Genomic DNA, 25,895 nt, shown 5'->3' with positions numbered 1-25,895 from the left:
TTCCTCCTCTTTCTCCTTGTTTTCCACATCTCCTCTTCTCTCCCTTTCCTTCCCTCTCCCCTCCTCCTCTTTCCTTCTCTCCTTGCTCTCTTGTCTCCTCATCTCCTCTCTTGTCATCTTTTTCCTCTCCTTCCTTGTTTCCTTGTCTCCTCTTTCATGACCTTTTTCCTCCTCTCCTCTCATCCTCTCATCCTCTCTCCCATCTTGTTTCCTTATCCCCTCTCCTCCCTTCCTTTACCCTCTCCTTCTTTCCTCTCTTGTTTCCTCCTCTCCTCTCCTCTGTCCCCGTTTTCCACATCTCCTCTTCTCTCTTTCCTTTTCTCCTTGCTCTCTTCTCTCCTCATCTTGTCATCTTTTTCCTCTCCTTTCCTGTTTCCTCCTCTCCTCTGCATCACTCTTTCATGTCCTTTTTCCTTCTCTCTCTCATCCTCTCTCCTATACTTTTGTTTCTTGTTTCCTTATCTCCTCTCCTCCTCTCCTTTACCCTCTCCTTCTTTCCTCTATTGTTTCCTCCTCTCCTTTCTCCTCGTTTTCTACATCTCCTCTTCTCTCCCTTTCCTTACCTCTCCTCTTTCCTTTTCTCCTTGCTCTCTTCTCTCCTCATCTCCTCTCTTGTCATCTTTCTCCTCTCCTTTCTTGTTTCCTTCTCTCCTCTCCTTTTGCATCAGTCTTTCATGTCCTTTCTCCTTCTCTCCTCTCATCCTCCCTCCTTCACTTCTCTTTCTTGTTTCCTTATCCCCTCTTCTCCTCTCCTGCCCTCTCCTTTCTCTCTCTCCTTTCCTTTCTTCTCCTCTCTCCCTCTCTCCTCTCCTCGTCTCCTCTCTCGTCCGCTTTTCTTTCCTCCTTTTATGTCTTTTTTTTCCTCTTCTCTCTTGTTTCCTCTTCTCCTCTCTCCTCATGTTTCCACCTCTCCTCTCTTTTTTTTCCTCCCCTCTCTTGTTCCCACCTCTCCTCTCTCCTCTCCCTCCCTCCTCTCCTTTCGGTTTGTTTTCCTCTCCTCCGGAGCACATGAGGTTCAATGTGCCCGGGCTGCAGGGGGGGAGCAGGGGGGAGCAGGGGGAGGAGTGCGGGACACGGCGGCTTCTCATTGGATAAAAGTAGGTCAAGCCGGCCCACTCAGCATTCCTCTCTAAAGGCTGTGCGCGCGTGTGTGTCCGTGTGTGTGTGTGTGTCCTCACTTATTAATCATCCAGAACTAAAGAATATGTATTGAAATATCATAAATTCATGAATGGAGGCTTCAGACAACAAAACTGTCAGCTGGTCTCTGCACTCATGTGTCACCAGCTGCGCGCTTTAACTCTTTACAGGAGAGACACGCGCGTCTCTTCTGATCAAAGGAAGTTGGGAGATTATTCACATTAATAATTTATGATAAATAACATTTTGTGAGGTCAGGATTATTTAGGATTTCAAAGGCATTGTGTTTTGAAAAGAATATTTGTGTGCGTAAAATGGACAGAAAGTTGGGCTGCACACAAAAAAATACTTGAATTTGTATATACAGCTATTAATTAATATGAGGGTTTGGGAGGACTCCTTAGGGTTACTTAAAGAAATCACATATTTCTTCACATATAATTAAAATATTAATAATAATTGATATAAATTAATTGACTGTAATAAATGGTCAGCTCTGCAGATTTGAGTGAGCAGTGAGGAAAGGCGGAGAGAGATAGAGGAGGGGTGTGGAGGTAGAGAGGCGGGTGTTTGACGTCAGCAGTCCTCCGGTCTCACACATGGGATCGGTGATCGGTCTGTCCGCCTCCTGCAGCCCGGTCAGGCACCGCCACACGCGCCCACAACACGTCCCGCGCCGATTATTGTTTTTATTCCAGCAGACAGGGTTTTATTCTAAGGGCTGTGATCATTTTATAATCTGAGTGTTTCCATGTAGCTGCAGAGCCGAGGACTCACCAACTACATTCACACTTTTCCTTCCCCACATTTCCTTTTGGTTTTATTTCTTCTTCTTCTTCACTTGTGTTTTTTCGGACCCCGGCTCGCCCGATGCAAGGAGGCGTGATGGAGAAAATGTCCCGACATCCCATCCCGCTCAATCCAAGTTTTCTGCCCTCAGCGACGCACGGAGTGCTCAAGTCTCTGCTGGAGAACCCGATGAAGCTGCCGCTACATCATGAAGGTGAAGTTGGGAGAGAAACGGTGCCGCAGAGCTTCAACACATGATTTACTGTCTGCTTTTATTAGGCTGTGATTTACTGTTCATGTTGACTGCATGGAGTGTTGGGTGTTTTAAAGAGAGTTGATTTACGAGGAATCTCAGTCATGCTGCCGCTGAGCTGTCAGAGCTGCGTTCCAAGCATGGAGTGTGTCTCTGCACTTTTCTTTAGTCTTTTTGAACCTGTATCTAAAGCTGCAGGGAAGGTTAACTCTGAGTCTCACGCAGATAAACTTTTCATAGCAGTCCAGGCAGAAATATGCTTGGAAATGTGCAGAGGAGCAGTGCGAATTAAGTGCCTTATATAAATATTATAAACGCTCATTCCATATATATTAAAATCAGGCCAGATGAGCTGTAATGTAATTATAATATTAATGTTTGTTAAATGTGCCTGCCAAGAGAGCTGCACAGCCAAACCCCTCCCACCAAAGACACTTGTGACCAACCTAATTGTCATTTCATTAACTGAAAATGGTTGGGTTTTATTGCTGGAATTTTAGCAGATATTTCAGTGCATGCATTTGAAGCATATTTAAATGTGGAGCGTAAAGTCATAATATTGGTTGTTTGGTGACAAACATGCAGAAATGTGTCTGTGAAGTGTCACAAAAACACTCATAATCAATAATAATAAACAGTGGAAAACTTATTGATTCCTGTGGGAAAGATGCGTCTGTTCATAGGAAGGTCAGAGGTCAGGGTTTGTGGAGCTGATAGAGGTCCAGTGTTGTGTTCAAGGACACACCTCGCTGTCAGTGAGGAACCATGACGGTTCTGAGGAAACATTAAAGGTCTGACATTGTCTGAAGTATTGTGAACATGTTTCAAGTTCTTTGTCTAAACTGTAAAATCTAAACCGTCTTCTTCACCAGTTTTGGCGACTCACTAGAAACACACTCCCTCGTCACTTCATGTTGAGTTTCCTATTATGAAATCTGCCTCTTTATACCCATAATCCCTCTTGTTTTAGGTTTTAACTGCTAATGAAAAGCATTTCAGTCTTCTTGTTGGATGACACAGATGTCCAGGTGCCATTGTTTATTATGAGCTGTGCCTAAAATTTCATCATTTTCACCTGATGCATTAATCTCATGTTAACTTTATTTATTCAAGCTGCAAAACTGATGTATATGATATTTTTAAAAAAAAATTTGCATTATGTTTGCTCCAGAGACATTACCGCCACCAGCTGGCGATTAGTGGAACAGCATGAAATCATCAGCAGGACTGAGTGTCACTGAGACAAAAGCAGCATTTGTTTACATGCTTCTGTTGTAGCAACCAGAGCAAGAACAGGGTGACACCCATATATTATAATCTACAGTCATAAAGCCACAGTATAAGTGTTCATTTCTTGCCCTCACCCAAATATTTTTATAAATGTGAACCATGATCTTTTCCGAACTATAATCAACTCTTACATACGAAAACACAAACAAACCTTAATCATGGCAAGTAGAAAACAGTCATGTGAGTCATTTTTGGAATTTTGATGGTGTTGGTAGACACTGACAAACAATGGCATCTTGTTAGATCAGAAAATGCTCAGTACAGAGTTTCATATTGGAAAGCAGTGATAAATATCACATTTGGTTGTTTAGTTTGGAGGACTTTTTGGCAACCCAGCTGCCAGAAACAATGTTGGCATTATGTTTCTGCAAACCACAGATATGTTACATCTGCATGTTATTATGCAGTTCAGATTCGAAATAAAAACAAAGCAAAAACTTGGTCATGTTTAGGAAAAGGTCATGTGCTGGCTCAAAATATTCAGTTTTGGGGGCACTGGAAACACAACGATATCTCAGTAAAATGCAACCACTTTTTGTGCCTCTGTCCCCGCTGGAAAAACAATGACTGGTCGCTAAAAAACACCCACGTCTGGAGGCTAAAAGCTGCTGGAAAAATAGCAACGACTTATTTGCTGGTCTCAAACATTGGTCTACAGCTTGGCAGTCGTTTCACCTAGGTGACATGCCACTTTAGAAATGTTGATATACAATGTGCAAATGTAACTTATTTATAGTTTGCAGAAATATACAATTCCAACATTTTCTAAATCTGTGTCATGTGCTAGTAGAGCGTGAGATGCCACAAAATGTGGACCTGCTCAACAATATAATTTCCAAATGCTTCACGGAGCTGCAGGTGATCAAAAACTCTTCAGGGCTCCTTTAAGGCAGGACTAGCATTGGACTTGAGAAACTAAGAGGTTATAATCCAAATCCCAAGATCCATACCCAAACAGAAGGATTTTCTTATTTTGAGTTGCACTGACTGATTCATTCCCTCTGTCCTCGTGTAGCTTTCAGCAAGGAGCAGGAGAAGGAGAAGAACCTTGAGGAGGAGCGTAGCGCCCCCCAGTCAGCCTTCCTCGGCCCCACGCTGTGGGACAAGACTCTGCCGTACGATGGAGACACCTTCCAGCTGGAGTACATGGACCTGGAAGAGTTCCTGTCTGAGAACGGCATCCCCTCCAGCCCCTCCCAGCACCACCACCAACTCAACCAGCACCAACCACACGCTCCGCCACGCCAGCCGCCAATTATGTCCCAAGCCGCGCCCACGTCGTCACCCTCTGTGATGGACCTCAGCAACCACGCCTCCACCTCTGTACACACAAGCGTCGTCTCTCCAAACTGCCTGCACAGCAGCCCCGCAAGAGCAGGTAACACAGAAATACACACACACCGTTTCTCCTATAATTCATTTTCATATTCCAGCCTCAGTTTACGATGATGTTTGTGCAATTTTTACTCCATTTACTTCCACTGGTGTATAAACTTAAAAGGAGAATTTGATTTGCAAACCACACTGCTGTGTTTTAGACATATTTTTTCCATTGAAGGTAACTTCTGTTTTACGTTCATTACAGAACGTTACCAACAGTTGGTTCAGTAAAGGCACAAAAAATATCTTGGTTTCATTCAGCTGAGGAAAGTTACGGCCTACTCTAAAGACAGTCCTTTAGAAGCTGTAAATAAGCCTGTTTGTTTTTGTTTTATTTGCAGATAAAGCAGGGTGTCATCAGCATAGCAGCGAAATTACATTTTTAGGGAGAAAGATAACAGGACCAAGGATGATCCCTGAGGAACTACACAATAATGAACAAGTGTGAATGATGAAAAGTTGCCCAGCATTACCATAAATGCTGCGGAAAGCGAAACATTTTGTTTTGTTTTATTTTTATGGGAAGATAAATAAGAGTTGCGAGCACATGAGTCTAGGTGAGGCCGTGCACCATAGACCACAGTTTTTCTTTGCTGCTCTGAATGCCAACACCTGTGTGTTGTCAGCGCAGTCACCACCATCTCTCTCAACCACGCATTCCCTAGCACGCACTGAGCTATACTCTTATAACGCCAGTCATCATTCTCAACCCAGTCGCATGTTTTCTTAAAGATGCAGCGAAAGTTCTTTGGTGTTTCAAAACCCCAAAGATATTCAGTACAGTATCATATGACTGTAAGAAAACCTGACTTTTCCCAGTAAATTTCTGTCAATCAACCGCTCAACTAATTGATTAATTGACCAATTGTTTCTGCTGTAGTTTAAGAGACTGCTAATTGACTTATGTGCATTACAGTGTGAATGGAAAACAACATATGTCTGGAATTAAAGGAGAAATACACCTAGAAATCTAAAACTCTACAACATGTTTTTAAAATGATCAGCAAAATATGAAGGTTACGTAATTTGTACGAGCTAAAACACAGACATGTTCTTTTAAGTGATCACACGCTCTTCTATGGGCTCAGAAATCTCCACCAGTCTTGAAAAGCAGGGCAGTCAGTGAAATCAAGGCTGCATGTCTCACTCAACACTAAAAGAAGCACCACCAGAGCACCACTACAAAGCATTACTTTGAACAACCAGTTTTCCCCTTTGTTATCTCAGGCTGAAAACAAAAGGACATCTTTCATGATAAGTTGTAGCTGCAGTAGGAGTAAGAAGCCTTTGTCCTCCTGAGTGATTAGCAGTGATGGTTGAGCAGAAAAAAGGCAGGAGGCGTTCAGGGCTGCAGGGGGGATTTGGTCTTTGTATAGAAAAATCAATCGGCTAAATATCTCACTCGAGGAACAGTTTGATTCGTAGCCGAGGAGGAGGATTCGGTTAAAATGAGTTCACATGAGTTCAGCTTTAAGATTAAATGATTTCTGTACTTTTAGCTGTAGATGAAAATCGATGGTCTAATAGCAGGACTCTCAGCAGGGCTGTAGCTACAGCAACACTGAGGTCATGTCTACTGGTGTTAGCACCCTGAGGGCTGTTCAGATTCTACAAGTTTAAACTTACACACAATGGGTACTTTATAGGCTTCAGCAGTTTTAGAGAACACAGTCTCACACCAAACCAACTCATCAAATACCGACACTTGGGCAGCGGCCCGCACATTGAACTATACGCCTTTTTACACTGCAAACCTGAAATTATCTAGACATTACCTGGAGGAGCTGTACGTGAGAACGCAAATATCCAAATCAGTTGAGTCGGACATTAAATGAAAAGAACCCTGCCAGCTCCTGAGTACAAAGTCCTTAATGTGAATAGAGCAGATCATTGTCCAGAGAATTCACTGCAAGCAAAGGCGTGTGCGGCTCATGGAAAACCAGAGGAAAACTAACAGCAGGTGAAGAAGAAGAATCGTTAGCAGCAAAAATGTCTAACTGGAGAAACGGCTAGGTTCAAGAACTTCTGTTGTTAAGGGCCAAAAACAGACAAATTAATAAAATGGCAAGATACAATTACAAACACGCTAAGGGATCACGGTGTAATTTGCATCATGCGCTGCACCCTGCATGCTCCATGCAGGCACCACCCTTCGCTTAACCATACAGAGTATATCCAGCAGGTGTGATCAGGTCTGACACACACAGGCTCATTTTATGTGCTACATGTGTGAAAGGGAAACAATGTGCAGACCTGACATGTGGTTAGAGTATGATAAAAAACATAATGCTTGGCTTAAATAATGTGACGTAACACCACATGACATACATATATACATATGACATATTAGAATAACTTGGTTGACTTTTGCTGTTACACAGGACACAGAGAGCAGTCTCCTGGGTGAAAGTCTGGAGTTTGTTTGACCATTCCGCCTTTCTCGCTCTTTATGGTACGGCAGTTGCTCAGAGCATCAAAAAAATGGTGGCGCCCGCTGCGTCTGTTACCGACACCAAAGGTGCCTCGATGAGTTGTTTTTTGATGGTGAGGGCCACTGACCAAGTGTTGATGTTGACAAGTTGTGAGTGAGACCAGGTTGTTTTAGACTAAAAAATATATGGATTTGACGACTATTAGGATGATAAAAACCAGAGATATTAATAACAAATAAAAAATACAATTAATTCTGCGAATTAATAAAATTAACATTTTATACTCTTTTGATACAGACCACAGTCTGCCTGAGTAAAAATGATATAAGTTTTGAAAGACTTTGTTTAACAAATTCAAAGTTGAATTTATATGAAATAAAAAGCAGCATGTCAGCCCACGCAGACGGGTACGACCAGTGTCTCACGATGGCTTATTTAGTCACGTTAGCAAAGTTTAGATAGACAAACAGACATTACTGAGCTCAGCTTGATTCTTAGCTACTGTACATGTTTTTTTAAATCCTGTCACATGCCAGTGGTTTAGTTAAAAAAACAAAACAAGAAGTAATCACGCTGGAGCCAAATCACTTTGTTTGCCAATTATTAAGTATTTGATTTAGATAAAGGTGCTTGTGTTTTAAATAATAGTAACCATTTAAGACCTCCAGGTTATTTTGTTAAGAGAAAACGTGATTTTTGTAGAGAAGCAAGGGATCTAATAAGTATTGTTGTACTGTCGGTACCGAAACCAAGATATCGCATCAATACTTGTGTCAAAAACCTTTATACAAAACCCTGTAAAAGTAAAGTTGTCATGAATGTCTGGCCATATTTGTAGTATTTTTTACTTCTTGTTTCATCAGACAGCTGTCAGATATGTAGTTTTAGTTCGGCTGCTCGTGATCAGACGTTAACATTTTAACAACTTTGGCTTCTTTTATAATCCTCAAAGGAAGTTAGGGGTGGGAATCACCAGAGACCCCCTGAGATGATATTATCATGATACACTGGTCATGATGCAATATTATTGCGCTTTTAAATGTTTTGCAAGATACTGAGTATTGTAATAACATATATTGCGATATATATTGCAATTTATTACATTTTATTAGCTCCAAATTAAGAAAAAACTGTGTCAATGTCTGTTTTTATCCAATAAGATAGAGTTTCAGTCTGTAGGCGAGCAAAAGTTTAATTTGTATTTGCAGCATTAATAATTTATGGAATAATATTTCAATACTTGCTGTTCAATACAATATTGCCACACAAAATATTGCGATACTTTACTGTATTGATTTTTTCCCCCAACCCATAAAGGAAGACATCCAAAAATATCTAAAAGATATCTCGCTCCTTGAGGTCAGTGTGTCATAAAGTGATGTCAGTGCCACCGTGTCGTTCATTCTGACGTCCACTCGTATCATTTACACGTCGTTGCTAGACATTTATTTGCACATGACCCCACCGTCCTGCACTCTAATCTTTGGTCACCTTCTTTCACCACACACAGAAAACACTCTCAGATCAGAGAGAGCAAAGTTTAAATCCTTGACCTTCTCGTGGCCAGAGAAATGCTGCGTAAGGAGTGAAACAGTGCAAAGGTGAGAGGAGCTCAGGTGTGCTCAGATCTCATCTCAGATGGGGGGAAACTCTGCAAGTAGTAACGCTCGCTCTGCGCTGCTGCGCAGAGTGAGGAAAACATGTCCACCCCAGACGCCAGGAGTGAGAGAGGTGTCAGATTCAACACCTCGACAGATGTCCTGGCCTCAGTATGGGTGTGTGTGTCTGTACGCACTCGTGTAACAACATGTGTGCGTGTGACGGCGAAAACTTCCGTGTGAAGTCTTTTACTCGCTCTGAGTTCCTCATGTTTATAGAGAAAGAAAACAAGCCGCCCTCTCGCAGCATGCAGAGACATGTGACCGGCTGGTGTGTGTGTGAGCGTGCGCCTGTGTGTGTGCGTGCACGCCTGTCCCTGCATGAGATCAGTGTTTTAAGAACATAGTGTTCTCTGCAAAAGTAGGCCAGGGGGCGGTAACCCTCACATCAACACACACCAAGTTTCCAGCCCTGTGTTTACACTCACATCAACTAATAACCCTGTGGCTCACACACACACATGCGCACACACACGCACACACACACACAAGCACGCGCACACACAGGGCTAAAGTGTGTGATTCAGACAGGGATATTCCGCTTGGTCCAGAGTAGAGTTCATGTTTTGTGTTTTCAGAATCAGCTGCAGGAGTTCATCTGATGGTTTTTTAAAGGTCGAGACTGGAGCTGATTTTTTAAACTATCCTGCTTTGAATAATAATTTGTGTATGACACATTTCCCGGACAAAACACTTGTGATTCCTTCCTAAACTTTTCTGAAAAGCACGTCGTCTGCTTCTCCAGAATCTGCTCTATGATTACTGATTAATCTGCTCTGGTTCACTGTATACATGCAGGAGTCACATTGTCTGGGTGTGTTAGTCCCACTTTGAGAAATTCGATTTATTACGATTTCAGTCAGACTAACATGTTTACATAAATTTTAAAGTCTGAGTTTAGTCAGGCTAACACAACAAATCAATTGTCGCCACTGCTTCAAAAGTAATGTCTCAGTATTGTATTTTTAAGTTGTATAAGTTGAAAAATGACCAAAATAAACTAAACTAAACTAAACTAATGTAATCCTTCAGACCTTGACAGTGAAAAAAACCTCCTCATTGACACATTTAACGATCTTTACAAAGACATATATAGACAGCTGTATTGGACTATAAACTCACATTCCCATTAATATGTTCACTCTGAAACCACTGCAACATTTTAGTAAAGTTCATACTTTTCCACTGACTTTGACTCCCATGAAAGATTTTGAAACTTCTCCCATCAGCGGTCACGGCTCCCTGCACAGCATCACACTGTAGCTTCAGCCCAGCAGAGGCCAGCAGTAATCTGCTGCTCTCATGTCTAAATATAGCTGAGTAATCTATGGGCATAATCTGGCATATTTGTATTCCCACATGGCCCTGTGACTGTCCTGCAGATAAGGAAGCAGGAACAACCAGGGTTACCCGGGGTTCAGCAAGTAATGAAAAACAAACTGCCAGAGAGAGGACGGACTCAAACAGCACAAACAGCCACATCCTGAACCTGAAATGTTTCCTCACACTTTCATCTCGGAGTCACCTCTGACCTGCACAAACTGCTTTGATATTGTTGTGAGAAGTGCATAGTTCAAGACTCTAAAGTGACTTTTTCAATCACGGGTGTCATCCCACTCGGCACTGGACCGAGCTTCTCTGGGGCTCTGAAGAGGACTTCACAACCCAAATCCCCCAAATGTAGGATTGCGCAGCCCAGTCACCAAGAAAATGTTTGCATTTTACATTTCTGCAAACCTGTTAGATTTTTATGTATCACATCAATGTTTCTAAAGTGACGCAGTATATGAGCTGACTTTGTCTTCTGGAGGCTCCAGACCACCATTCAAGACTAACATAGATCAAAGCTGATGTGTTTTAATGAGTCATTGCTGTGTTTCCAGCGGCTTTTTACCAACGTCATGGCTGTTCTTCCATGGAGACATCACTGTATTTCCTGCCAGGATAGTGCCAACAAAAGCAGTTGTTATTTAGCAAGTCATCACTTTGTTTCCATTGGTTTTTACTCACATAACATGGTTGATTTTTAGCAACCCATTGTTGCGTTTCCAGCCAGGATAGTGCCATGAAAATCAGGTTGTATTGCGATTGTATTTGCTGCATAATAACCTGCAAATTTAACGTATCTTTTATTTGCAGAAACATACAATATCAAGCTTTTTCCAGCTGACTGGGTTGAATCGAGAAGAGAAAATTAAAGCCTGCCAGCTCATCATTTGCAGGTCTGGTCTTGGGCAGGATGAAGAAGAAATTTATCTCTACATCTACTCACTAAAATCTCACAAAACAGTGTTTGTACAAGTTCTGATTAGAGAAAAGAAGAGGTGAAAAGACTCAAATGTATCTTCAATAATTCACACAAGCTCACAGTTGTACAGATTCTGCATTAAAGAAAATACTTTCTAGAGGCCTGAAAAGGGGAAGAGTAGTAGGAAGGGTTAGAAAAAAGCAGAAACATGTCATTTTCTGTAGTATAAGTGTGTTTTATCTTCATTCTTATCTTGTTGAGACCCCTGTGATCTATCATGTGACCTGTTGGAGGGGTCCCAACCATCAGGTGGGAGCCGCTGGCCTGATGGATATTTAGTTTCTCTTCCAGATCAGTGGTTTAAATTATTGGCTAAATGGAGTAATTGAATATTTGTGAAACAGATTTATTCTGTGTGTTCAGTACATAGCTGGAATCATGAGGTGATTAGCTTGGCCTAGCATAAAGACTGAAAGCTAGGGGAAACTGCTAGCATGGTTCTGTCTGAGGTTCAAAATAATAACAGTAATGTAGGATGTATATTTTCAAACCAGCTCTAAACATAGGGATCAGAGACCAGCTGGGCTCTGTGGGAAACATCAGGAACCACGACTCAGCGGCTCACACTCATGTTACACACACACACACACACACATGTCAGGACGTCTGTCAGCATCACGTTTTGACGCAGTGAGGCACATCATCATGTGTCAACCTGAATCCATCATGTGCTTCAGTCATGTGGAAGCACATGATGGAGGACCAGCTGCAGCTCGTCCTCAGGCAAAAATCTGAGGAAGAGCTGCGGTCGGTTTAAACGTCACTAATACATTTGAAGGGAGCTGTGATTCCATTGTGCGGTTAAACATCGAAATCCACCCTAAAATCAACCTAAACCTGATTGTAACCCGGTCTGAATTTTCTAACAGTCCTTTTTTAAACCTTTTCTTTACTGGGCCTGTGGCTAAGGTGATTCTGTGGTTGCACAATGACAGGTGTCACACTGGTAGGATGTTGTTTGTGGGAATGGTTTGAAATAAAAGATTTTTGGAGCACTGTCATCAGGCATGCACCATGTTCAGGCAGACAATGCTATTTGCTACAGGCTCAGTCAGTTGCTTGGTTTTTGATTGCAGTTTGGTTTAGGCAGAAACGGTTACGCTACCTCGTTAGTTGCGCTATGTGAAGTCAAAATAGTATTCAACATGACCTCAAGTGTTTGAATACCCTGTGGTGCATTTGCTTACGACAGTGTGGGCTCCCGTGGCCCAAAGTCAGTACCAAACAAAGTCCTCACTTTGAAAAAATGTCCTCTTTCTTAACTGTCTTGAACTGGTCCTCACAAAAATTACCGTACAAGAGTGCACACACACACACACACACACACACACACACACACACACACACATGCCTGTACTTATATCTTTGGCCCATGACCCTAACTGTACCCATCACATCTAAATGTCCCTAACCTTGACCTAATTCTAACCAGGACCTTTAAACAAAGTCTTGACCTTTTAACAGGCCAAAATGTCCACACTTATAAAGAAATGTCCTCTCGCTGTTGTTAAAAAGCACATTTTGGTCCTCACTATGTAGCAAGTACAAGTGAAAACACACACACACACACACACACACACACACACACACACACACACCCACACCTGCCCTGACCTCTGCAGGACCAGCTGGAGAGGAAAAACAAATAGTCTCTTCCAAGAACTGCTTCTCAGGCTCATAGAGAGAAAGAGACAGTCGGGGGAGGGGCAACTCCATTCAGGTGTACAGCTTATTCACCTTTTTGTTTCCGCTGACATCACTTGTCTTAAAATTTGACTCATAAAAACAAATATTTGTTATGTGTTTGTACTTTCTAAATGTAATTTCCCTTGGAGGCCAAATGCATGGAAGACGGTATGGATGGTCCTTTTCTGCACAAAGAAACACCAAAAAGATTAGATTTTAAAAGGATAAAAGTAAAAAATGTTATATCTATGATAACAAAATTAAGACTTCTTATTAGAATTAAAAGTTTTAGCAGTTGAAATCATGAAAAAATAAATCAGGTTCAGACCAAATTGCAAGTTTACAACTGAAAATGTGAGTTTTTAAGTCAAAATTAAGATGACTTATTATTACCTGTTATAACTGATCTGACTTGCTTACAGTAATTTTATTTACCATAACTGTTTTTGTCATTTCATATTTTTATTTTTTTTATTTACTCACTCTTTTTTCTTTTTATGGCACAAATGGGCTTTAATACAAACTCCCTCAACATTAACTGCTCGTTAGAATAAAATATTATAGAACACTGTTGAGCAGAGGGTAGATATTCACCTTTGGTTTCACCAGATACAATAAAAACATCACACTGCATCAATACAGAAAGTCACATCATAATAAATCTAAAATAATTAATACAGCATAATACAGCATAGACACAGTGGCAGCAAATAAAAAGATGTGGATGTGACAATGCAGTTGAAAAGACACTGTGGTTTTTGGCAAGGATTATTTCCTGGAGGAAACTTCACGCGTGTAACAGCTGATAAAATACATTAATATTTCATAAAACATTTTTTATTTCTACTGCAGTTGTATTCAACCAAACTGAGGTGTTTACAGTGCCTTTGAATTTCAAGCTAAAACCAGCTGGTGCCTTTATTCTTCTGCTGCTTCTAAAATGGTGTGTTAATTTAGACACCCACAGTTGGTGTTACATAATGGCTGTCTGTCTTCAGAGATGACGGAGAACACTGAAAACACAGTGACGGCTGATTTCATTGTTGTAAATGTCATTAACTACCTCCCTGTTCTGCAAAAAGAGCAGAGCAAATGTCCTTTAAACCCATGGCACGTCTTTGGTCTGTAGCTCCTCATCACACAGAGGTGAATGGATATATATTCACCTTCTTTAGATTTTCACAAGTTTGATCTGCCCACGTTTTCCACCTCGTCACAGCAGAGAGGAGACAGTGAATGTATCAGCAGGTCAGGGCTGACTCCTCAGTGAGGACAATTAAGGACAGAAAGACGTGGAGCTGCTCCAGAAACATTTCTGTCACACCTTTATGGCTAAAGAGTTTTGGTTTTTCACCTGAAGCTGCTCACTCAGACAAACCTGGTTTAAAATCAGTGTTTATATTAATGGTTTAACTTCAGGTCTGTCGCCTCCTGCTGGCCGCAGCTCCACACTGCAGCCTCACAGAAAGTCCTCTGAATATAATATAATACCATATCTTTGTAATATAAATGTAGATATTCCTTCTATATCTTGTGATTATTTAATACTATTATCGAGTAATAGTTAATACTTTAAATGGTTTAGATGCTTTGGGTTGAGATCTTATGATGTCAACCTTTTAATTTAACCAGTTTCATTTAATTTCCTTTTTAATATTCTCCTATTTTTAAGTAGCTGTTTTGTTTTGTTTTTCTGTGTTTGCTTGTTAGTTTTTTGTTTGTCACTATGTTGATTATGATTTTAAAAATGGCCAGCGATTGTTTTGCCTTAGACAGGAAGAGCAATACTTCTTTATCTTTTCTGAGCAGTGGTGAAGTCACATGTTCAGTTTGGGAAACTTTTATTTGCTCATCAAACGCATTTAATATCAACTTAAAGGGATAGATAGGATATTCTGAAGTGGAGTCATATGATGTTCTTTGTACAGTCCTGCCTCGATCAGTTCGTTTGTTTGTGTTATTGTGTGACTTTGGTGAATCTACAATAACACAAACTAACTAACTGATCGAGGCAGCGGTAGACCAGCAGCTGTCGGTGCTGCAGTCTGCTTCTCCAAACTGAGGGCGTGCCAACCTCCATCTACTGTTGATAATACACTGACTATGTTTAAGTACCTCATACAACCCAACTTCAAAAGATCTTAACTATACTATAAGGTCATGATAGACGTTTCAGGTATCTTCAGCTGACAGTGAACGTCATCTGTTCTGATCACCCTTGACAAGATGTTTTGTGCCTTTCTAAAGACACATTTCCTTGTTACTCACTCTGGATCCGCAGGACTTTGTGTGAGATGCATCTTGTTGTGACGCTCTGATGTCCATTATTCAAAGACCTTGGCTTTTCTTCCTCCAGGCCTCCCGAGCTCCAGAAACACTCCCAGCCCCATCGACCCAGACTCCATCCAGGTCCCTGTCGGGTACGAGCCCGACCCGGCCGACCTGGCTCTGTCCAGCGTGCCGGGTCAGGAGATGTTCGACCCGCGCAAACGCAAGTTCTCGGCCGAGGAGCTGAAACCACAGCCCATGATCAAGAAAGCTCGCAAGATCTTCATCCCAGAGGACCTGAAGGTAATTTGGAGTTGGTTCTGACAAGATCAAGGTCTTTTTTTGAATTTTATTTTAAACTCTCAAAAGATTGAAATCATCTCGTTATGCAACACAACCTGATTTCCTGCCTGCATTGTTATGTCATAACCTTGACTCACTTTAAGGGTGAAATTGTGTTCCAACCTTCCAGTAAAAACTACACACAATTCAACCCACTGAAATTACAACAGTTCAGGTTCATAAAGCTGAAAAGACATTGATGTTATAAAAGGAACTTTAGTGAATTATTCGGCTAATAAGCGGACCTGGCAACCCTGCAGCTTGTCCTCCTACTACTACTCCATGACTTATGTAATGTATCCGTGGTTTGCAGAAATGTACATTTTCTTCTTTCGACTGCACCGTGCCCCTTTCTGGCGTTTAGAAAGAACTGAGGTTTAAGGCACTAAAGTATTGGCACTGACGCCTCCTTGCTTCAATGCATATCACAAAACCAAAATACTCCTTTTCTAATGCTGCGTTCACGTCATACATGACACCGATATTTGCTCTGTTATCTGCAGCTCAGTGCGATATTATAATGTGTACACAGTGTCTGCATGAAGGGAGAGGTAACAAGGTAGAAGGGTAGAAAGGTTCAAGTTTCAAGTCTAGTTTGTAGAGTTTGACAGAGATCTCTCATCAGTCAGAGACGTCACACTGGAAGATCCTGAGCGGCCGGAGCATTCACATATCTGTGAAAGTCTCAGAGTCGAAACTGACGTGCAGGACCGGTGCTCAGACTGACTGACATGCAGACAGAACCATTAGTGCTGATTATTATCGACTCAGCTTAACCCTGCACAGCATGCTGGAAGAGAACTCGCTGTCTGCTATTGGTCCTGCTCGGGAGAGGGGGGGGGGCGTGTCGTCCTGGTTAAGAGGCTTAAATGAGACTGAATGAGAGAGCAGAGCTGTTTCGTGATCCTGCCACCCGTCTCCTCCGCTGTGAGGTCAGGCTGAGAGGATTTAGCTTTTAATTTGTTCCAATAAAAAGTGGATCTGTTTGTGGCTGCCGTCCAGTGATGAGCGGCTGGGAGCTGATTGTGAACGCAGCTCTGCAGAGGCTTTAGGGAGACGCTGAGGCTCCACACCTCGTCTATAGGAGCTGCATTAAAGCAGCAATGTGTGACGTTTGACCACCAGGGGGCAGAAAGATACCTTTTACTTTTATTTTTAAACAAATGAGAAACATGAAAACCACAATGAAATATTTCCTTATAAATACATATACAGTACGTGAAATAACTTCAGCATGTATCTAATAGTAAACCACAAACTGTGTTTTACAGTGAACATTAGAGGCTGTTAGGTTTACACTTTAACAGAGCCAGGCCATCGTTACGCTAAGCTAACTACATCCCGGGTCCATCCCAAGTCTCATATTTGACATTCCCTCGGCCTCGATCCTCTCTTAAACCAGAAGTGACTCTTTGGCTCCATCTTAAAGGCCCTCACAGAGCTCTTACTCTGCTCTGAGGATCGATGATTGAGCATTAATGAGAGCATGGACATTTATTGGCCAACAGGCTTCCCTGATTAGATCAGTTATTGATTGGATGCTGCAGCTAATCCAACTGATCTGATACATCATAACATCATCTGAGTGTTATACCAGAGTGAAGACAGACAAGAAATTAAACTCGAGGGTTTCACTCCGAAGTTGTATATTTTCTTTTTTTTCTGATTCACCATCCAGTGAAAAATGACTTCTGTTTTTTTTCACAATCTGTTATTTTCCCCCGTTAACATTTATTATGGAGACAATCAAAGTCAGAGAGAGGCTGTCTCATCATTTATTGTCATAATGTCCCCAACAGCACGGACATTTCAGTTACATCATTTCAATTTTCCCTGAAATATTTTGGCCGAATAAATAACTTCAAGTGTTCAAAAGACACCGTAATCATATTCTGGGTTACTGAATAATGAATTTACAGTCCGAATATCAATAAATACAGAGGCAAATAATTTATAAATCATATAAACCATATAAAAGGTTGTTCTTCATGTGCAGAGAGAAAAAACTGCTGCTCTGCCACTGATAACTGTGTGCCCTTATTAATGTCAGCACAGTACGGTGAGAATTTCACGGTACGATAACCTTCTCAGAAAAAATGCGGTGTCATGGTATCACAGAATTTATATTATTATCAGTCAGAATGAGCCTTAAAGGGATAGTGAACCAAAAAATGAAAATTCAGCCATTATCTACTCACCCATATGCCGAGGGAGGCTCAGATGAAGTTTTAGAGTCCTCGCATCACTTGCAGAGATCCAAGGGGAGAGGAGGTAGCAACACAACTCCACCTAATGGAGGCTGACGGCGCCCCAGATTCAACGTCAAATGTAGCTCTAACTGCCTCTTTGTACACTGAGCTACAGGCTACAATGAGGCTAAAAACAGAGTTCAAATGACGTTTTTCCAAACAACTTTTTATGTCGGGGCTTCAGGACACTTGGATCACTACGGACGAGCAGTATGGAGATATTTTGTGGTTTCAATTATGTGTTTTTGGACGTTTGAATCTGGGGCGCCGTCAGCCTCCATTAGGTGGAGTTGTGTTGCTACCTCCTCTCCCCTTGGATCTCTGCAAGTGATGTGAGGACTCTAAAACTTCACCTGAGCCTCCCTCGGCATATGGGTGAGTAGATAATGGCTGAATTTTCAGTTTTGGGTGCACTATCCCTTTAAAGGACTGAAAACAGAAAGGTTTGTGTAAAAAGTCTCCCCTTAGAAAATAACTTTTCCAATACCGTAGACAAGCAAATGTACATGGTAACATAACCATCAACTTTTATTTCACGATATACCTTGAAACTGGTTTATCACTGCAACCCTGCAGCACAGTGCACATGTGTGCAGCTGTCAGAGCTGTGACACCATCATCAGAAATGGACGTCTTTTGAGAGGAAAGGATATTTTCCCAAAACATGTTACCCCGTTTCCTCTCTGCTCGCATGGTTTCCTTGCATGAGGGACTAAGACGCAAGGAAAAGATGCAAGTGAGAGACTTGGGATGCAGCCTCTGATTCCAGCTCTGTGCTGAACAGACTGACAAAACCTTTATATGGGAAAATGTGCCTCAGTTCACCACCTGTGAGTTTGTGTCTCCACTCCTGACTCGTGACTGTTTCTAGTAAATCTTTATTAGATAATACAAAACTTTACTTATCCTGAGGGAAGCTGTTGTGCAGCAGTTGCAGTGAAAAGTAGGAAGAAGTGACACAAAATATAAACTGTGAAGGTTTTCAGTAAGGTAAGCACACAAACTAAAAACTAGCCCAGGTCGTAAAAACAAAAGTCCTCCCTCCTCTTCCATGTTTATCTTTCTTTGAAGTATTCGTCTCCTCTCTCCTCCCTTGTGTCCTTCGAGCAGGATGACAAATACTGGGCCAGGCGCAGGAAGAACAACTTGGCGGCCAAACGGTCCCGGGACGCGAGGCGGCTCAAAGAGAACCAGATCGCCATCCGAGCCGGCTTCCTGGAGAAGGAGAACTCGGCCCTGAGGCAGGAGGTGGCCGAGCTGAGGAAAGAGCTGGGACGCACCAAAAACATCCTGGCCAAGTACGAGGCACAGCACGGGCCGCTGTGAGGACACACAAACACACATATATATATACACATATACATATATATAGACACGTATACACCAACACGCGTTCTGAGATGATGATCCTGCCTCCTCCTGATCCACCAGCGACCCTCCTTTCACACTCCTGATGGCTCCGCTCACGGCAGCTGAAAGGTTTAGATGCAAAAAATGTACTTTTAAATATATTTCAGCTTTTCATCCTGTCTGACATGACGGTGAAGGTTATACTGTGGACCAATCAGTGCACTGTTTATATGAATGTAAACATGGAGGGAGAGAAACGATCCGTCTGGTGTTACTCTGTGTTTCTCAGCAACACTTTGGACCTCCTCTCTGCCGTGACTCCTTCTGTTTGAAAGTGTTCAGCAGTGAGATGTGTGAATTTTGACGTCATTGTTGTGCATAAAAACATGGCGGCATCAATGAAAGGAATCGATAAGCTCAGAGGCAGACGATTCCAATAGATCGGGACCAGTTTGGATTCTTAACTGGAGCCGTGATGAAACAAGTGGGGCGAACAGTTAGTGTTCGGCTACATCCGGCAACAAAAGCAATTTGCGTCAACTCGATCTTTAAAAGGCTGCTAGCTGCTATTGACCTTGCTAGCTAGCTTCCTGCAAGCGTCTGGCGTTATTGAGTGGGTCATTTCATCAGCAGACGTGGAATCCTGTCCCGTCGTCATGCATCTTAAAATTTCAAATATGTGCGTTTGAACAGCCGCCATCTTGCGCCCCGCGAACTGATCATAACAGTAGGTTCCTGCCCAGTCACGGCTGCTCTCAGACCTGTCTCTGTGGCACAGAGGACCAAAACGTCGGGCTGTAGACGCACACACGCAGAGAACTTCGTAGACACATTCACTGTTCGTCTGAAGATGAAGAGAAACACAGAATATCACCAGATTTATATTTTAGATGACAAGAAACAAAGAAGCACAGCACTGAAGATGACTCCGCGGGTTTTATTGTTCATCTCTGGCACCAGATTATTCTCTCTGTCTGAGCCAGGAGTGTTATCAGCGTCTTTATAACATCCCAGCTAACTCCTGTCATCTGTTTCCATGGTAACAGTCACCCAGCAGCTGCTTAAAGCTGCTCCTGAGCGACGGCCGTGAGTTGAGCCCATTATTCAGGATTATTAAACACACACACACACACACACACACACACACACACGTCTCTTTGTGAATTCTCCTCATGGACTCCTCTTTGGGTCACTAACACTAAACTGCCGCCCCACCTGACATCTAACCTCTGACCCCTCCTCCTCCTCCGCCTCCAGTGTACAATAATGGCACTTTAGAACAACCGATGCCTCGCTCTCTGCCGACCCCTAACCCTCACAGACTCCGCCCCCCCCCCGAGGTGTGCAGGTCCCACACTGCACCTGTTCACATGTACATACCTGCCTTCGTTCTGCTCCTGATGACTCTGTATATGAATGTGGTCCGCCTCTTGCCGCTCTGCTATTGGTCAATCAGCGTCTCTACTGAAGTCTTTTTGGGGCCCTCAGCAGTATTTTTATGGATATTTATGGACAGTGCAAAGGATGTGATGACTTTAAGATGCACTCACTGATTTTGATATAGTGTCCCAAAATGCCAAAAGAAATGTATAGCTCCCCCCGAAATGTATTTTTTATACCCTCGTGATTTGTTATAACCCAAATTTGCCCCTAAAATGTTTTTCTTATAATCATCAAATGTGCTGTAACAACATCAGGGAGTGTATCTGTTCTTACTTTAATCATGACAAGCAGTTCAGAGAGGAACCCAAAGAGAGTCGACACTTTAAGTTTGTTTTAGGGGCCCCTGGTGGCCCCCGGCAGCCTCTTAGTCTGGCTCAGGCTCATGTACAGTTTCAGCTCACACTCACAGGTCTGACGATCGGACGCCAACAGACAGACAGGTGGATCTGAGGTGGATCCAGACTGCAGCAACACATTTTCCCTTCAGTTCAGTATCTTCAGTGTTTGTACATCGACTGTATCGACCCGTTTATCTGTTTGTCTCATTGCGTTGGAGACGAGCTTTATGAACCTTTGTGAATCTTCACTGTCCACGTGTTAAAGTCCTGAGTTTGATGTGACGCAGACGCTGTAGAAATCTCAGCACCGCCGCCTCTCTGCCCGGGAGGAACTGTTGGACACATCACAGTGATGTAGAGATCCAGGTTTCATTCACGGATTTAAAAAAAAAAAACAAAATTCAGAAAAAGTAAAAATTGGATGATCTTATTTGAACAGAATGTCTTGTATGAAGAAGATTATTTCTGTGTGCAAGAAATTTTGTGCAAACAAGCGTAGGTGTAGATTAGTAAAGACATTTACACCATGAATAAATGCAGAAAAGGTAAAAACTTGTTTATTAAAATGAACCAGAATGCAGGAAATCAAGTGTTTGATGCTCAAGATTTTCAGATAGAGGACCCCCACCTAAACAAGTTGTGCACGCAAGATCAGTTTTTGTGCAACTTAAAGTTAATAACTTGTGCTTGTGAAATGATATCTTGTGGAAACAGGATCATAGATTTTATATCTTGTGTGAATAATAACTTCTTCCCTGAAGATTCAAAATTGTGTCTCGCAAGCTCAAATAAATACTTTTTGTGAACAAGGTTGTATCCTTCATGCACAATACAGGATATCTTGTGTGAACAAGATCGTTTATTTTATGTGAGATAATTTATTCAAACATTATTGCGCATTAAAGATAATATCGTATGTGCAAACAAGATAATAACTTGTGTTTGCAAAATAAGAACAAGATCATATTTTGCACGCTCAAGATTGTTTTTGTTCTGTGCGACAGAATGACTTGTGAGCACAAGATATTTTCTTGTGTGTGTGCAATTATCTTCTTTTAATCATCTTTCAGGACCTCAGGGGGCCGCCTCCATATGAAAATTTAATTTGAGTTTCTTGCTCTCATTTTGAAAATGTGAGTCATGTTAGTTACTTTACTGTCCAAACGTCCTGCTGGCACAATCAAAGTATTTCGCTCTCACTGGTCTCGTTAACGGACGGTAGATGTGACTGAAAACAGGATGAGGAGGGCGTGTGCAGAGATTTCTACAGTGCTGAGCTAGTTGGCACAAACTGAACGGTTACCTGACGTGCCAGGTGGTGTCACAGCTGATGTCACACACCCTCATGCAACAGAGACAGTGACGCAGGAAGATGAACGTTGCTGTTTCCAGAACTCTGTTTTTTGGATGTTGTTTGACAGATGAATCTAATGTGTCTGTGTGTTGTGTTGAGGACAAAGTGAAAGCTGATGAACAGCCCACAGTGCGGCTGCAGTCTGCCGTGATACAGGAAAGGAAAAACACAATTTGACACAACCAAGGTCTTCATCTCCAGAAAACAAAAACAAGAGGCAAAAAAAGAAAATGTGATATTTGATTTCTCTCCTTAAAAACACTCTGCTTTTGTCCTGAGAGGTTTTTTATGAGCTCAGACGTTGAAATGTTTCTCAGACGACACAGAGTCAGTTTAAAGACTCGCTGTTGTTTGAACGGGTCTTTTTGAAATTCCTTCAGAAACCAAACGTGTGCAATAGATGGTTCTTCACGGCTTTGGCATGAACTTTTTTTTTCTCTCGCATATTTCCGAAGTGTAGCTGAGCGACGAGTGCGCCCCCTGGTGGCCGAGTGAGACATGAATGTATATTTGAAACAGTGCGTTGGGTGAGTGTTGTCGTCTTCTACTGTGGAATCACTTTAGTACTCTTTACTACAGACCAAAAGAATACAGTATATAAATGATATATTGATATATATTAAAGGTTTTAATGTTTATACAGAGATATTGTTTTTTTGTACAGTCTGTTTTCCTACATAGATATTTCCTGTGTATTTTGGAAAGGGTTACATGAATATAAGCAGTATATTACACATATAAGTATATTCAGAAATATTACCAAAACGGCGTGCCCGACCAGTCTGGGCGATGCATGGGCATTACAGAAACCCTCCGAGATCTTTTCCTCCCAGCGTAGTTGAAATACCTCAAACCCTCCATCACACCTGTGCAGGTGCTACATCAGCTGATTCAGCTGGTGGGTTGTTTTTGCACCAGGTGCTCCGACACACTCTCCTCCATATATATAAATATATATATATATATATACATATGCTTACGTATGTACAGTTTTTTCATTTGGCCCAGAGGAATGTATTCACCCAACCTGAAGCACTTTTTATTTCTCTTGTTCCGTTTGTTTGCTGTGATTTATCTCTCTACTTCTTCAGAGCCTGCGCAGCTCTCCTCTGTTCGTTCAAAGATATTTTTTCCTATATTTGTCCTTGATTATGTTCTCATGATCAAAATAATAATAAATAAATAAAGGTTCAAATCCAGTCTGTGGCTCGGTTTTGTTCTTGTGTGAAGCAGCTCTGTAGATTACAGTCTGGACTGTTTGATACAAGTCTGGGACAGAAGTTTGCAACAAGAACAATTGAAAATGACAAAGAAATGACCTGGAAGAAGAGCTTTAAGATTATTTTAAAAAATCTGTAACATAATTTTAATAATTTAGTTTTTGCACTTTATTCCCTTGTCTTTTTTTTTTTTTTTTAATTTCTGAATCTATAAATTTTTTGCAATTTGTTGGACGTTTTCCCATGTTTTTCAAAAAAAATTAAATACTTCAGAAAGACGTCTGGAGGCAGCACAAGAAAACTGATGAGGAAGTTCTTGTGCCAGAGAACGCCTCAAATTACAGTAACACTAAGTACAGAAAACAATTTAATGTTCACAACTAGTAGCAACCAGTGGGTTCCTCAGGTCAGGGTCACTCAGTTTTCTCAGCATTCTCCTCTGAAGACTCCAGCTCCACTTCCAGGACAGAACCAGCTCTCCTGATGAGCTTATGAAGTCTGTTAGCATCAGCTGTCTTCACCCTGCTGCCCCGGCACATTACAGCAGAGAAGATATCTATTGGTTAGAAGTTTGAACCCTCCTTAGAGTCTCCCTCTCAACACTCACTGGTGATATCTCATATTTAACAGTGATGAAAGTGAGGAAACAAAATGTAGAACAGACAGACATCAGAGTCCCAACATGCAGGAGGATGATGGAGTTTTAAAGATGGCCACTAGATGGCAGCAACTCCCCACAAATCATTCTCATATTTATTTCAAACAGGAAGAAGGAAGACTGAAACTGGTCAGAGTGGAAAATAAAACTCCTTCACTTCCTCTTTCAATCAGCTCCAAAAAATATTTCTGTACGATCTTGAGACAAAAAAAGGTACCCTGCACTAGAATTATCAATAATTAAAATTTGAAAGTACTTGAAACATGTAATTATAATTAAAAAGATATTTGGAATATTCTTACAGCACAGCAGACTGTAATGACTCAATATGCACATTTTCGATTTTGCAAATGCATCAAATCCTAACGTAAAAAAGTGGATTACAATATTTCCCTCTGAGATGTAGTGGAGTAGAAGTAGAAAGCAGCAGAAAAATGATACTCTCAAGTGAAGTACAAATACCTCACTATGGGAGAGGGCCATGGACCGGAAAGTCACATGGAGGGATCTCTGGCAGGCTGAGCCACACCGCATCACCTTCCTGATTCGGGCACTTTATGATGTCCTACCTAGCCCAGCGACCTCCTCACCTGAGGCCAGATATCCTTCTGGTCTCAGAGAGCACCAAGAACATCATCATCACGGAGCTGACAGTGCCATGGGAGGACCACCTGGGGGAGGAAGAGGACCAAATATGAACACCTGGTCATCAACTGCCGAGCACAGGGCTGGAAGGCAAGATGTATGCCATCGAGGTTGGCAGTAGAGGATTTGTGGGGCACTCACTCCACAAAGCCTTTAGCACACTGGGCATCACGGGAACAGCAAGGAACAGAGCCATCAAGAACATCACCGAAGCAGCTGAGAAAGCCTCGAGATGGCTCTGGATCTGGAGATCCGAAGGGCGTCTGAGCAAGGGTGTCTGATGTTGAAAGACCCGAAACACCCAATGACCCCAGGTTACATCACTGATGATGTGTTCAGGTGCATCAGACGATGTATTCAAGAACTACTGAACTGAACCTCCTGAGACCCTACGTCTTCATATGAGGGTGTTACATCTTGGATTGCTGCATTTTATACGTCATTCTGCTTCACTCAGACCTCTTGTCCTCGGTCATGGACACTTCTTTGTGCCATCTAGTGGTAGTAAGAGCACAATACTCTAATCCATGTAAAAACAAGATGGCAACCATCTCTGCCAAGTCAGTCTGCAGCCGATCTCGACACAAAAGCGGACAAGGGACAAAACCTGATCACATTGTACGACTGAATCAAGTTTATTTATGCTTATTAATGTTTGTAGTTTGATATGGAAACAAATTTGACCAATTTTAGCAACAGGAATAAGACACTGTTATTTAGGACGTGCTCGTTTAAGGACATATGGTGTTGTGTCATTGCAGCATTTCACACAGGGACATTAACAGACTGTTGCAATACAAAGCAAGTTTATATTCAGTCAAGTCGTCTATTCACTGCTGATATTTAATGGAACAATCCTGATTTTAGAGGTCTGATTTGAAGTTTGATCAAGCTGTCATTTTATATGTTGACCCTCCTCGAACATGACTTTCTCCAGAGAGCGATGAAATCAGAATTTTAAAAGTATCTGCAGATAAATTAAACTCATCAAAGTGAAGTTAAAATGATCAGGCAGTGAGAACCTCCTGTCTCTGTCATTCCTCTGCTGTCCACCAGATGTCCTCAGAGTCTCTCTGTCAGTCACCTGATTGT

The 25,895-nt window shown here is 41.9% G+C and overlaps 1 protein-coding gene across 2 annotated transcripts; it reads left to right on the top strand.

Annotated features, from left to right (window-relative positions):
• The first annotated feature begins 1,741 nt into the window (after positions 1–1,741).
• On the top strand, positions 1,742–21,326 carry hlfb (HLF transcription factor, PAR bZIP family member b). Of its 2 annotated transcripts, none has more exons than XM_033611604.2 (4): positions 1,742–2,143; positions 4,488–4,850; positions 15,293–15,507; positions 18,906–21,326. In XM_033611604.2, the coding sequence occupies exons 1-4, from the start codon at positions 2,011–2,013 to the stop codon at positions 19,119–19,121; spliced, it is 927 nt and encodes a 308-aa protein (XP_033467495.1). In that variant the 5' UTR covers positions 1,742–2,010; the 3' UTR covers positions 19,122–21,326. The 2 variants fall into 2 exon arrangements, with proteins under 2 accessions (XP_033467495.1, XP_033467494.1); XM_033611603.2 differs by having other exon boundaries at positions 1,878–2,143; positions 18,903–21,326.
• The last annotated feature ends 4,569 nt before the right edge of the window (positions 21,327–25,895 follow it).

The sequence above is a fragment of the Epinephelus lanceolatus genome, chromosome 21, assembly GCF_041903045.1.
Source record: "Epinephelus lanceolatus isolate andai-2023 chromosome 21, ASM4190304v1, whole genome shotgun sequence".
NCBI lineage: Eukaryota > Metazoa > Chordata > Actinopteri > Perciformes > Serranidae > Epinephelus > Epinephelus lanceolatus.
The sequence above is the reverse complement of the archived record's forward strand: the minus strand, read 5'-3'. Positions and strand labels throughout refer to the sequence as shown.

Coding starts and splice junctions, on each gene's coding strand:
- hlfb (XM_033611603.2), top strand. CDS start 2,011: ATGCAAGGAGGCGTGATGGAGAAAATGTCCCGACATCCCATCCCGCTC. Junction 4,851..15,292: donor CAGCAGCCCCGCAAGAGCAG/GTAACACAGAAA, acceptor TTCTTCCTCCAG/GCCTCCCGAGCTCCAGAAAC. Junction 15,508..18,902: donor TCATCCCAGAGGACCTGAAG/GTAATTTGGAGT, acceptor GTGTCCTTCGAG/CAGGATGACAAATACTGGGC.